The 12,678-nt window shown below is 41.2% G+C and overlaps 1 protein-coding gene across 3 annotated transcripts in view; it reads right to left on the bottom strand.

Moving 5' to 3' along the window:
- The window catches only part of LOC115362626 (forkhead box protein J3-like), a 57,658-nt gene that overhangs the window by 6,267 nt on the left and 38,713 nt on the right, over positions 1–12,678 (bottom strand). For all 3 annotated transcript variants that reach the window (XM_030056617.1, XM_030056619.1, XM_030056618.1), the window contains exons 8-10: positions 5,962–6,172; positions 3,605–3,880; positions 2,677–2,778 (exon numbers count right to left, since the gene is read on the bottom strand). In XM_030056617.1, the coding sequence (XP_029912477.1) occupies positions 2,677–2,778; positions 3,605–3,880; positions 5,962–6,172 (589 nt within the window). The remainder of the gene's footprint in view (positions 1–2,676; positions 2,779–3,604; positions 3,881–5,961; positions 6,173–12,678) is intronic.

Genomic DNA, 12,678 nt, shown 5'->3' with positions numbered 1-12,678 from the left:
CGCAGCGGCAGTCAAGGAAAAAAGTAGGTTATGCACTCAGTGGCCACTTTATTTAGTGCACATCTAATACAATCCAATCCAACTATTCTGCCATAAAGTTTACTTTTCTGATGCCTATAATGCTCAGCTTTTCTTTTTGTCACAGTAATAGAGGTGTTCATTCAATTCTATGTTTGGCACTGAACTCATAGTTAGTGGTGCTGTTGGACTGGACTGCATTTTATTGCGAGCTGTTTCTGCTATTCTGTCCCCCTCATCTATGTTAATAAAGAGGACAAAAAATTAGAAGCACCTCTCAATATAATGTAGTCCAGCACAAAACCTCGGCAAACTACAACCTCAGTGATAAATGCAGAATTAAATAGACACATTCTCCACAATGTCAACAAAAACTGAACATTATAAACTTTCTTAAAAGGTAGAATTTATGACAGAGCTGTTGCACTCAACTGCTTTATATTGCACAAGTGGGCCTGATAAAGTGGCCACTGAGTGTGTAATCAAGGCTGCGTATTATTATGACTTAAAAAAAAGGAATTAATTACAAAAAATAATAATGTAATTAATAAAATGTGGGAATGAAATAAGCAACAAGTGGTCTTGATACTCTGCAGCTCCTACAGGCTGAGGTTTGCTCAAACCCACAGAACTTTATTTTAAATTCTATTGCAGATGCCAAGGTTTCCAAAGATACCACAAAATGTCCTGCTGAATTACAGAGAAATGTGTATAAAATGATATGTAAAAAATCTAGATATTTTCCATTTCACATCTATGTTTCAATAAAACATTGGCATCTTGGGTTTGAATATTTTACTCGGTATGAGCATGATGTAGCTTTGATGAAATGCTGCAACCATCAGAAACAGAATATATGTGTGCCAGTTGTATAATATGATTTTTTTTTTTTTTTTTCAAATTTTGAGGGTAGTTCAAGGGAAATTTGAGAAAAAAATCAGAATTCAAGGGATTAAAAAATGGTGTTTCTCTCATTTGCTGCTGTCTGTCTGTCTTGCTTAATAACTAAGGCCCACTGTTAGTCCAGCTTCAATAATGTTTTGTAACTACATTGGTAACATTTTTATTACATTAGACTAAACAATACTATGGTCTTGTCTTGAAAATACACATTCCAGACAAGGAATAAGGAACAGTTTTTCACAAATAGTTAAAAGCATTTTTGCAATACTGAGTTCACTATTTCAAGACAACTCATGCAGTCAATACAACAGCACACCAAACTGTGAATTGGTTCACTTTGCTCTATCACAACAGGCATTCAATGTGCTCAATTTCCAAAATCAATGAACACCATTCTCACTCAAAATCAACCACCAGCGAAACTGTGTTTCCCCCCGCACACTTTGCAAAACTCCACACACACACTCACAAAACTGAAAAAATTACAATCTTCAATTTAAATTCTTTTGAGGTGCAAAATTTATGATCACCATCCAGATGATCAAATCAGATGTAATTAATTATGGATGCCTGGATATATTATGTCAGGGATGGATCAGAAATGGACAAATAATCTGTACCTACAGAGGAAAAATATGATGTGATGTCGATGAGAAAATGTGATCAAATGAAGAAAACATAGACAAAAATTCAGCATTATTTGTAGGACACCTTCTTACATGCAGAGCCTATGGCCAACACATCATAAGGCACGTCAGAGAAAAACTGTTGTTTCAGCAAATCATACTGTGAGGATCATTATCAAACAAGTGAAAAAAAAGAAAAAGCGCCGCCCACATGTATCGCATTTCATATCACAACACCCAGCGGAGGAACCACACTATGATTTTGCCACCAGTATCGTTCCACCGTAATCACAAGTCACAATGCGTCATTCTCCTGAAACCATGCCTATTGACATCTGTCACCCTGCAGGACAAATCCCAGAACACAACAACACCTCCGATTTGTATTTAATTCTTCAAACACTGACACACCCACGCTCCTATTCAGCACACTAAATTCTAGTATTTCTCCATCAAAAGCGCCTCAAATCAAATTCGGATCGCTTGTTTATGGCGTTGACAGAGAAGAGAGGAGCCCTCCCTGTTCTGTTGGAGGCGAGCCAGAGATGGCGGAGGATGGCATTACTCCTGTGTGAGGGAGGTCAAGCGCTGCAGGAGGAGAGAGAGAGGGGAGCGGGGCCTGTGTGTGTTATAAGACCAGCCGTCGTCATCCATCATGTGTGGATGTTGCCGGCTTTGTGCGCCGACCGTGATAAGAGGCTGTTACTGAGCTGGAGCCTAATTGGATTATTCACATCATACAATCGGGAGGGAGGGAGACAGAGAGAGGGGGAGAGAGAGTGTGTGGGTGCGAGGGAGAGAAAGAGAGAGAGAGAGGGAGACAGGGGGAGAGAGGGAGAGTGGCAACCTCTCAGATGAGGGATAATGACTTTTATCAGGCCAGACCCATTATGACACTGGATATTATAATACTGTGCCTCAAGGGCAACTGTATATCAAAGTGTAGCAATGAATTTATAACAAAGTTAATCAAAGTAACTGATCAACATCATAAGCATTTTATCAATCCTCACTGTAAAAAAAAAAAATATGTGCATGAGCAAACAGCTTCACTAATGTTCATATCAGATGGTTAGTATGTGCAGTGATGACTCGTGCATGTGTGTATGTGTGCCTGAGTGTGTATTACCTTGGAATGGGGAGAGATCTACGTCGGCCCAGTTGTAGCTGGTAGCAATGCGGCAGCTCTCCTTCAGCCAGTCCAGGTTGGGGTACCAGTCTGCTGACATACCTGAGTGCATACACACACACACACATATACAAAAACACACACCTTTCTAAATTTATGTCAAAAGATTGGGTACAACTTTAAAGCCACATAAACAAAGATAAGGTAAGCAGACGGAGTAGTGTGGCGGTGTAAAATGAGCCTTCGCGTCCAGAGTAAAGGTCTGAAGGGAAGAAGTGGCCAAGATTAATGGACACTGGCAGTGGTGTTTGTGCCAGACAGACTTCCGCAATCGACCACAAGGTGGTGTGACTTCACACAGAAAAATTCCAGTCACAGCTCTGCTTTGGAGAAAAAACAGATAGCTTTTCACTGCCTCCACCACCACAAACTAAACAACAATACATTTTGAAGCTGTGGATCAAAGACAGAGGGATTGCTTTCATTCATCCTCAGCTTGGTTGAGGGGAGTACTAACCCAGATAAATAATGTCTGAATAGTCCTTTTCTCTGGCCTGAGAGCTGTAGTGCAGACACAGAGGGGAAAAAAAACAAAGGCTGGGAATATGAGCAGAAAAAGCCTCGGTGATGCCCGTCTGTATCAGCCATACCCAGCCTCATAATATCAAATGCTCTGGGACCTTATGGAGGAAAAGAGTTTAATATAAATGCAGAGACACGCCAATTTGGATGCATTAGTGAGCAGTATTTACAACAATGTCAGATGTGGCCTTGGGAATCAGGAGAAGAAGAGTCCTGCATTGTTTACCGCTGTATCGCATCGATATACCTGAGCCATTCAGGTGGAACACAAAATCATGCACTATGCAGGTTCCTTTCACAAGAATCAGCGATGAGGTTTTGGACAAACTGAGTGCTCTGGTCTCACCGGTGGCGGAGCACGGCTGTCCAGTGTGACTCTGGTGGGAGAGAGATGGGTGCTGCTGGGAATGGGCGGAGTGCTGACCGTGCTGGCCGTGGGCTTGGTGCTGGCTGTGGGTGGAGTGAGGGGAGAGGTGCTGCTGTGGGTGGTGGGGGTGGTGCGCAGCCTGGCCGTGGTTGTGTTGGTGGTGGTGGCCGCCGCAGTTTCCCGCACCAGGGGAGTGCTGGTAGGAACAGACGGTCCGGGCCTGCTGGCTCGAGTCGCCGGGCATACCCATCAAACCTGCAGGGAAAAAAAAAAAAATCAACAACAAACAAAATAACACATGTAACTGCAACTGGCTGAACTCAGGAGGGTAACATGCTATGAAACAAAAAAGGAGCAAACAAAAAAGGAGGATGGTCATGTGAGTCAGGTGTAGGGGCGTTCAGGATCCCTTTTTTTTTTGCCTGATGTGAAATTACTGCAAACACATTCATAATGTACAACAACAGTGTTCAAAGTGAGGCCCAGGGACCCCCAAGGGTCCTTATCAGGCTTCCAGGGGGCCCTCAGCTCGATGTGGAATAGTTTCATTTTACTATTAAGAGTGGTTATTTTAACATTATGTTTTAATCTCGCCCGCTGAATTCACTGTACTTTATCAGTGTTCAAGGATGCCATCTAAATACTTTAATATTTAAGACAAACCAAAATATCAGCATCCCTGGGGCAAAATTACTTCAAATAGAGGTACGTGATTTAATGAAACTCAGTCACCTTGGGGGTCTGGAACATGAATTTTTTTTGAAAACCCCTGATGTATTGTAGAACATAAAACAACCTTGCTTTTGATTAATAATGTTCGGCCTAATAACTGTCTTCTCCATGAGCCATATACAAAGGCAGCCTCTTGCTACATTGCACCGCCTTTCAGGAATGCTGGAAAAAAGCCCCATTCAACATTTTGTGCTGAATTGCTGCTGTATGTTTAAATTAAAACGACACAGCTTGAATTCTAAGTCGCTTCAATTTTTCAAGCCAAACTATTACACAAACTGAACCACAGCCTCAAAAACTGAGGTACAAACTGAAAAAGGTAAACCCGTTCCACCCTTGGACAGATGCCTTTGAAATGTGATCTTTTGAGCTGGACCTCAGGGGGAAATACGTCCATTACGGCTCGACTGAAAAAGGGGAGCTGCTTATTTTTGGAACGTGGTTTAAGGTGAAGCATTCGAGCCATCATTTAATCATTTAAGATTCGTTTTTCGTCTTTGTCGTCCATGATTCATGAGGAAGAGCATCTGGCGGGCTCCTGAAAATTATTGCAGCACCACCTGAGTCAGTCGCAGTCTAGTGTGTGGTCTTGGGACGCGCTGTGGTTTTCTAGGGAGACGACGAGCTCCGCTGTCTGAGTGACTCACCGTGACTCAACCTCTCAAATACAATGACTGCTGACACTGTTCCATGGTGAGCCGCACGCTAAAGTTGTACCTTTCAACCACAGACACGGGGCCCTTTCAAGCATTCACTAAATCCATTTTCTTCTTCATTCTCTCTCTGGGTCTCTTTATTACGTCTATATTTTTTGACTAGTATTTTCATTATATTAGCTTTCTCAGTGTGAGAGGTTGGTCAATTCCAAACCCCTGACCACAAATTGAAGGGGACCTTGTCGGAGGATGAGTTCAGGCAGCAGTTGTGGAGATCAACAGAGCGCATCAATCTTCTGGGTTAGAGAACATGAATGTGTGTGGGGAGGAGACAGAAGAAGCAGGGGAGGTGGGGGGGGGGTCCAAGTGGGAGTAGGCCCGGTGACCTGAAAGCTTCAGGAAGCAATTAGTGAGATGCTTTGCAAACGTTAGAACCAATCTAATTAGCTGCTATCAAAGCTGCAGAACCCCGGTACACTTTGCTCTGCTCGACTGCAAACATGTTTGTGGGTTTTTTTTCGCCTTCTGCCGAGTTCTTCTTCTTCGTCTCCTTCTTCCTAATTGCCTTTACTCATTTGACTGAGCAAGCCATAAACTGCAGATATGTGGAACAATAGATTGTTTGTTTATTAAAATACAATACAGTAGGAGCAGTGTGGGGTGAGGGTGGTTGGGTGGAGGGGGGTTAATACTGAAATGCTTTCACTGCTATCAAAACAATGTTAAATTTTGTGTACAGTGATTGCGATAGGAGCTGCGCTTTAAGCTTGACAGTTAATTATGTGCACGAAGCCTGACGGGCCTACATGGATTTTTTTCCCCCCACACATGCACATATAAAGATTGGACAAGCCTATATGTGTACACACACACACACACACACACACACACACACACACACACACACACACGGACTAATCAACATACAAAATGAGGGTCGAGACCCACCTTGCTGCGAGAAGGACTGCTCAAAGACGCACTTGTAAAGGCTGCGGAAAGAGGCGCTCAGGTCCTCAAAGTCCGAGAAACAGAGCGGCTTGTCCCGAGACTCTGGCACCGGCAATCCATACTGAGGCTGGGGGGGAGGAGGGGGAGGAGGCGGTGGGGCGGGCTGCTGGAGGCTCAAGGACTGGGAGGAAGGCTCCGAGTGGCTACTCACCTTCAAGACAGACAGACAGAGACAGAGTTACAAAACATGAATGAAAAAGAGGAAACAAAAATAGAGGGAGAAACCGTGACAGGGCTGATTAAAAAACAAACAAAAAAAAATAGCTTGTTTACACTGCAGCTCAAATTCTCCATTTCTAATTTTTGTCCCACATGTAAAACAGGTCTGCTGTTTTCTCATTGAACAGCAAGAAGCTGTGGGCTTGAGACCTGTGCACGACTGGCATTTGGACACACAATTTTGACTTATTAGCGTTACCATGAGAAAAATCTTACGTCATTCACCTGAGACAGATCAACAACAGTGTTTCCATGGAAGACAATGAGACAAATTGAGGTCTCCATCCAGCTATTTTTATGCTATTGATATAGTTTTGCATGTGTGCAAAAGCAAAACACTAAAAGGAAACATTTGAATTTCACAAAAAAGATTTTAATTTCACTGAAAAAGGTTTGTATCCTTAGCTGAGGTGAATAGGTTGGTCCATCCAATGATAAGAGAAAATATGATAAAGGCTGATGGAAATGATGTATGATGATGATGATGATGATGATGATGATGATAATGATGAATACAGTGATGTAGCAGGGACTGGTGACAAAGGCTACCGCTCTGTCTAAGGACAATGAGTATGACGATGGACTAGAGCACAAGTTCAACCATCCAAAAAAACAAACAAACAAACAAACAAACAAACAAAAACAGAAAAGAAAAAGGCTTTATTGGGCACTAACACAAAACAGAGGCATGTAAAACTGAGTGAGGGCTGTTGTTACCACTCTTTCCAGAACAAGAAGGTCATCAAATCTCTCCAACTACACAAATGTAAGTGGCAAACTGTTCAAATACAAGTTGCACAGCATAGTTTTCAGAAAATGTGCATTGATTTTCATTTTCCTTTGCCAAATTTTTCAAAATAAGTTTAAAATATGCACAAATAAATGGAAAAATAGCTAATGGGCCACAGTAATGAAAAAAAGAGTGAAGTCCCTTGTGCCTGGACGTGTGTCTCAGAATCTGAATTGGGCAAACTAACCGCTAGTTAAATTCAGAAATAAGCATATTCAATTTCAATCTCTTCCTGACAAATTCAACCGTCTAACTAATCCGTTCAAGAAATCCTGACACATTTAAATTGTGTGTAATTAAAACACATTCTCCGCTGGCATGACTCTCTTTCCATATAAACACACAAAACAAAGCACAGTGCCTAAAATTCTTTTATCTGGCGTTGTGAATCCTATATTTTCATATGCGCTCGCCGTCATCTCATCGCAGCTGTCATCTTCCACACCATCTACCGAGTAAACAGAAGTGATTTGGTGTGATCAGTGTGCCTCCGCAAATTTGAGCCAACTTAGCATGACACATCCCCCTCCCGTCTACATCCACCCCAGTAATGGTGGCCTTTCCATCTAACTACTCTGGTGTCTCCGAGCTCTCTGCCAGTGATGCCACCAGTAATCACCCTCAGTCAGAGGGGTATCACCTGCTCCAGCTAATGAAGCAGAACTAACCCTGATCCTACTCGACTTGACCACAGATGAGGTCTGGAGTGACGGAGCAGGCGGCTGAGAGAGATGGAGGAGGTGAAAACAAAGGATGGCCTCCAGAAATGAGGGGTTAACGAGATGAGACTGCGCTGACCTTTGCTAATGCAGGTGGGAGGTGAGCGGGGAAAAAGTGATTGATGGTAAAAAGGTGAGCAGCTGTTACAAGCAAAAAATAATGGAGAGGTGGGATTTTAGTGCTCCTCTAATTTCGCTTCTGGACGGAGACTGGCTCTTGGTATGGCATTATATTTGGTTTATCTAAAAAGAGACAGATGTATCGATTAAATTAAACTTTAATGATCACCGAGGGGGAAAGGTGGCCGATGCAGCAAGAGGATACATCAAATAAAAAAAGGGAGTTCATAAAAATACAGCAAATCAGAGCGATATAAACATATACAACCAACAATTCCAGCACTCAGATATATTAAGTAGAAATGCTTGCATGAAAATTTGAAAGGAAAAACAAATGCTGCAGCAGAATTTACTGAGACATAAAAATAATGCAAGATTTGCGAGTATAAAAATGCCAATATGCACTATAATAACCACAGAATATTACAGCATAGTCTCCAATATATGGCATCTTCAACAAATAGATCAAAAATGACAAATTTTAACAGTGATAAAAGTAATAAAATCAAAAATACAAAATATATACAATACATTTTTTAGCCTATGCATAAAATAGGAAGTTGATTTTGTTCATTTTTGCTTATTTTTATTTATTTAAAAGCGTAATGCATTGCCAAAAACAACATTAGGACAAATCAACAACATTTTTTTTTTTTTTTACATGGTCTAAAAGCATCTTGGGCAAAGAAGCTCAGAAATAGAAACTCTGGAAAATAAAAGCCTGAACCACTGACGTTTTATACGGTGAGATCATAACGTTACAGCTGCGTGTTAAACCCTTTAATGTCTTCATCAAAGAAACTGATCAATTTAGAGATCAGATGGTTGAGATCATAAAACTGCTCATTCTGCATCGCGCCCTTTATGATCATGCGGGGTGAGATTCACAACCATAATGTTAAATACTGTTCTTTTGAGATGTACATTTTATTTAAAAAAAAATGTTAATTTGGTAAAATTGTTTGAAAAGTACTCAGTATTCATATACAGTTCTGTATTTTTTTTTTTTTTGAAAGATAATCTCATGAAAATAGTTTGTTGCCAGCCTTTAAAGAGAAAGGGGAGCCACTCTGAAAAGGAGAAAATTGGGTGATTGTTTAATTTCATGTTTTCCCCCTTCTCTGTATTGTTATTTGTACCTGCTCTAGTCAGTTTCATAAAGTCCTTTAGTAAAAACTGAGCTCCAGGCCTACATTACACAGGAGTTTGTATAAGGTACACAGATAGTAACATGTCTGTATAATTTTTTCATGAAACATGTAATTGTGATTATTTTTTGATTACCTTTTTTAAGTAAAAGATTTTTTCTCTCCACATTATAGCTGTGTATTTGTTTTATATGTTATGCATTTTGAATGTTCTTTGATTCAGATTTACATGTTGAACTTATTTTTTTCATGCATGTTTCTGAAAAGAAGAAAAGAAAATGGATCTGATAACTGTCATTAGTTGAGTCACAGGCCTTTCTTTTTTGGTATTTCCGTTTTATTTGACAGTGATGGTAGTGAGAGACAGGAAAAGCAGAGGAGAGAGAGATGATGACATGCAGCAAAGGGCTTGGAAGAGAACGTGCTCCACCAGGTGAACCTCCGGGACGTCCCGTACAGGCCTTTCTTAAATCAATGGCTACAGCTCCGACTGTGGCCAAAGGCCACCACTGAACCACCTGACGATGTGTACAAATTTTTAGAGATCACATTTGTTTAAAGTGTCTGCACTGTGGTTTTCTTGGTCTGAAAAATAATTGGGTGCACTGTATCGCACTAACCAGAGCAGAGGAGCATGACGGTCATGTGCTCCCTCTCCCCCAGCTCGTATATTGAAATGTTTCTAGATCAGTACATTTAAAATGTCGGCACAAAATATACACGGCTGTTTCTGGTGAGCACTGGTGCAAAATATCTACAATCAGCCACTTAAGACAGCGAGCACGGCTAGCAATTTGGTCTTTCGGTGGCTATCCAAAATAACCAATTCTTCATATTTTGTGGTTGGTGTGCAGCAGAAATAGTCAAGTGTGCTGGTGTTGGCATTCCTGAGATAGTGCCAGGAGGTCGAGGAAAGAACATGAAATTGTTTTGTTTTGTCTTGTTTTGTTCAGAAAGATCCAAATTTTTACCCGTTTCTGATGGGTAGGGGCGTGATAACTTATTTGCTGCACGTTGGAAAAGCCCAAAATGCGTTTTCAGATTTTACTTTAATAACTGGGGTTCTCGTAATGATTAACAGAAGCAGTCCATCACAAAAACAATGGCACTTCAAATGTACAGATTGTGGACTATTTCCTGCATTATGTTACAGAAAAACACTGAAAGAACTGATTTTAGGTGCAACATATTTGACTATTTTTGGACAACAAATGTAGTCTTTGATATTTCTTTTCTTTTCTAAATTTTTTGGAAGCGCTGGGAATAATCATCAACAAGTGGAAAGACATGAAACTTCAAGGAATCACTTCTAAACCACTTTTTCTTTTTTTTCTTTTTTAATTTCTGATGGAGGACCCCAGACCCCATGATTCAATTATGATTTTGATCTGCGCATAATTTTGGGGTCTGGCTCCGGCTCTGTATCTGCTGACTTCTTGATGTTACCTGGTGATGTGCTGTTTGCTGTTTACACTGAAATCTAAATAGTTCAGCACGGGGCAGTCTATGTCCTGCCATATAGGTTTGCCAATCTAGTCCTTGCTCTTGAAAGTGGCATCTTATTATCATCACACACACCCGGCACTTGAGACTAATCGATTCCTGTAGCCGAAGGACCCTGTTTTTGTAAAGGGTGAGGAATCATTTGAACAGCCGGTATAAAATCTGGCCAAATAAGTCTCACTGTATACTGTGGCCTGCCAAGTCTGGGGTGTACTTTGCACTGGCCAAGACCGTAGGCACCAAAACAGCAGACGACACGGGACAGCCTTGATTTAAATAAACCCACTGAGTGTGTGTGTGTGTGAGTGTGTGTGCATGTATGTGTGACCTGGTAAAAGGTTATGATTAGTGTGAGTAGGGTGGCTACTGGCTAACTTCCTTGGCTCAGGCCTCAGACACAAACAATAACACAGTTTTACTCACGCATGCACACACACACACACACACACACATAGATACTGTATATACACACTGCTGTGCCACGGGGACAGCCACTGTTTGCTGGAACAAAATCTGATCCTCTAAGGCTGAGGTATGAGTGGACCAGAGCACATCAACAAAGCTTCACCCTTGTATATTTCCACCATATTATCCTTAAAGAGCAACACCACACGCATCAAAAAGAGTGATAATAATATTGTTATAGTGAAAGACATAAATCTCATCTTGTTAAAAATCCTGACATTACTCTGCCTGTGTGATTTTACACCATAAAATCAGATTGTTCCTCTGCTTTCAAAATTTTAAAGGGGTGTAATTTTGGAGGACTAATACTAAATGCCACACTGTTTTTTTTTTTTTTTCTTGCGGCCTTGGTGCTTCCGACAGTCACAGTCGTAAGTTAATTCTAACAGCAGTGCTATCAGCGGTGGAGCGCGCAAGGGTCAAATCTGTCAACACAACAAAACTGAGCGATGCAGTCGCTGAATGGATTGTCATGGACTGTCGGCCCATCAGCGCTGTGGAAAACAACGTCCCGAAAAACATCAGATTACATCAGGGAATCCATCATATAAACACCACTGAAGAGCAAAAAAAAAAAAAAAATGGCTCCAAAATGCACTGAACAGCAGTGAAAGGGTAAGCAAGCCAGTCATTTTATACATTTTAAATATGTGACTAATCAGGATTGATCTGACTAACTTTGATTAACATGATTTTTACAAAAATGGATCATTTGACAGCCCTAATTTATATATATTCATGCTTTCCATCAACTCATGGCACCTGCAGAGACTGATGACAACTGATCAATAAAAGACCAGACGAGAAAGACGGGGTTTCCGATAGTTTGTTGCTTCACTGCGTGAGACGTGTCGGCTTTATGATGAAGCTCGGATGACCTCCTCTTTATTAGCTTGCAGCGACACAGTAATGACCGCTAAAATCTTTAACTCCCCATTCAGCGTTTGAATATTTATGGCTGACAAAATTAATCCACTTCCAACTGTATGAAATTATGCGTTTAATTTTTTTTTTTTTAAGACTCAAGCGCTTACAGATGATTTAAAGCCATCAGAGGAGGTAATGGTGGACTGTCAACACGCTTTGTTTTTCTCCAAGACAGAAGCACCTCCATGAAAACACGCCGGAATTAGACTTTTAATTTCTTCCAGTGTTCATTAATGTCAAAGCAAACCAATTAGAATGAACTGGTCGGTTCATAAAGTACTTTTCAATAAGCAGGCAGAGTTGGAAGAGTCATTTTCTATAAGCTTAACAGGAAAAAAAAAAATCTACACAGCATGCAGGCGGATACAACACCACTGTGTGCATATATGGTCTAAGTACACCTTCACTGAGTGTGCTCTCAATGTGACTAGTGGAAACACACTGGCTTTCAAACGCTGAACATCTAATGGAAAACGAAAATTACAGGGAGAGAGCAGATCCGGCATACATGTAACCCTGATTTGCTGATTAGCACCTCGTAAGTCTGCTAGAAGTGTGTAGCAGACACCTTCTTGTATCGACTGCGGCTGTCTGGACGGGTGACAGAATCACCCAGATTATGTGTGAATCAGGTGAACATGCACATGCAAAATGGGAAAAAAAAAAAAAATCTGAAATCCGTGCAAATTTGGCAGCTCATGTTACAGTGGGCTGTGGGGGGAGGGGGGCAGGCAGGAGGACCGTCCATCAGCTGAGATGGAAAGCA

This window comes from Myripristis murdjan, chromosome 7 (assembly GCF_902150065.1).
Source record: "Myripristis murdjan chromosome 7, fMyrMur1.1, whole genome shotgun sequence".
NCBI classification, from domain to species: domain Eukaryota; kingdom Metazoa; phylum Chordata; class Actinopteri; order Holocentriformes; family Holocentridae; genus Myripristis; species Myripristis murdjan.
Note: the sequence above shows the minus strand (reverse complement) of the source record. Positions and strands in the feature narration are given on the sequence as shown.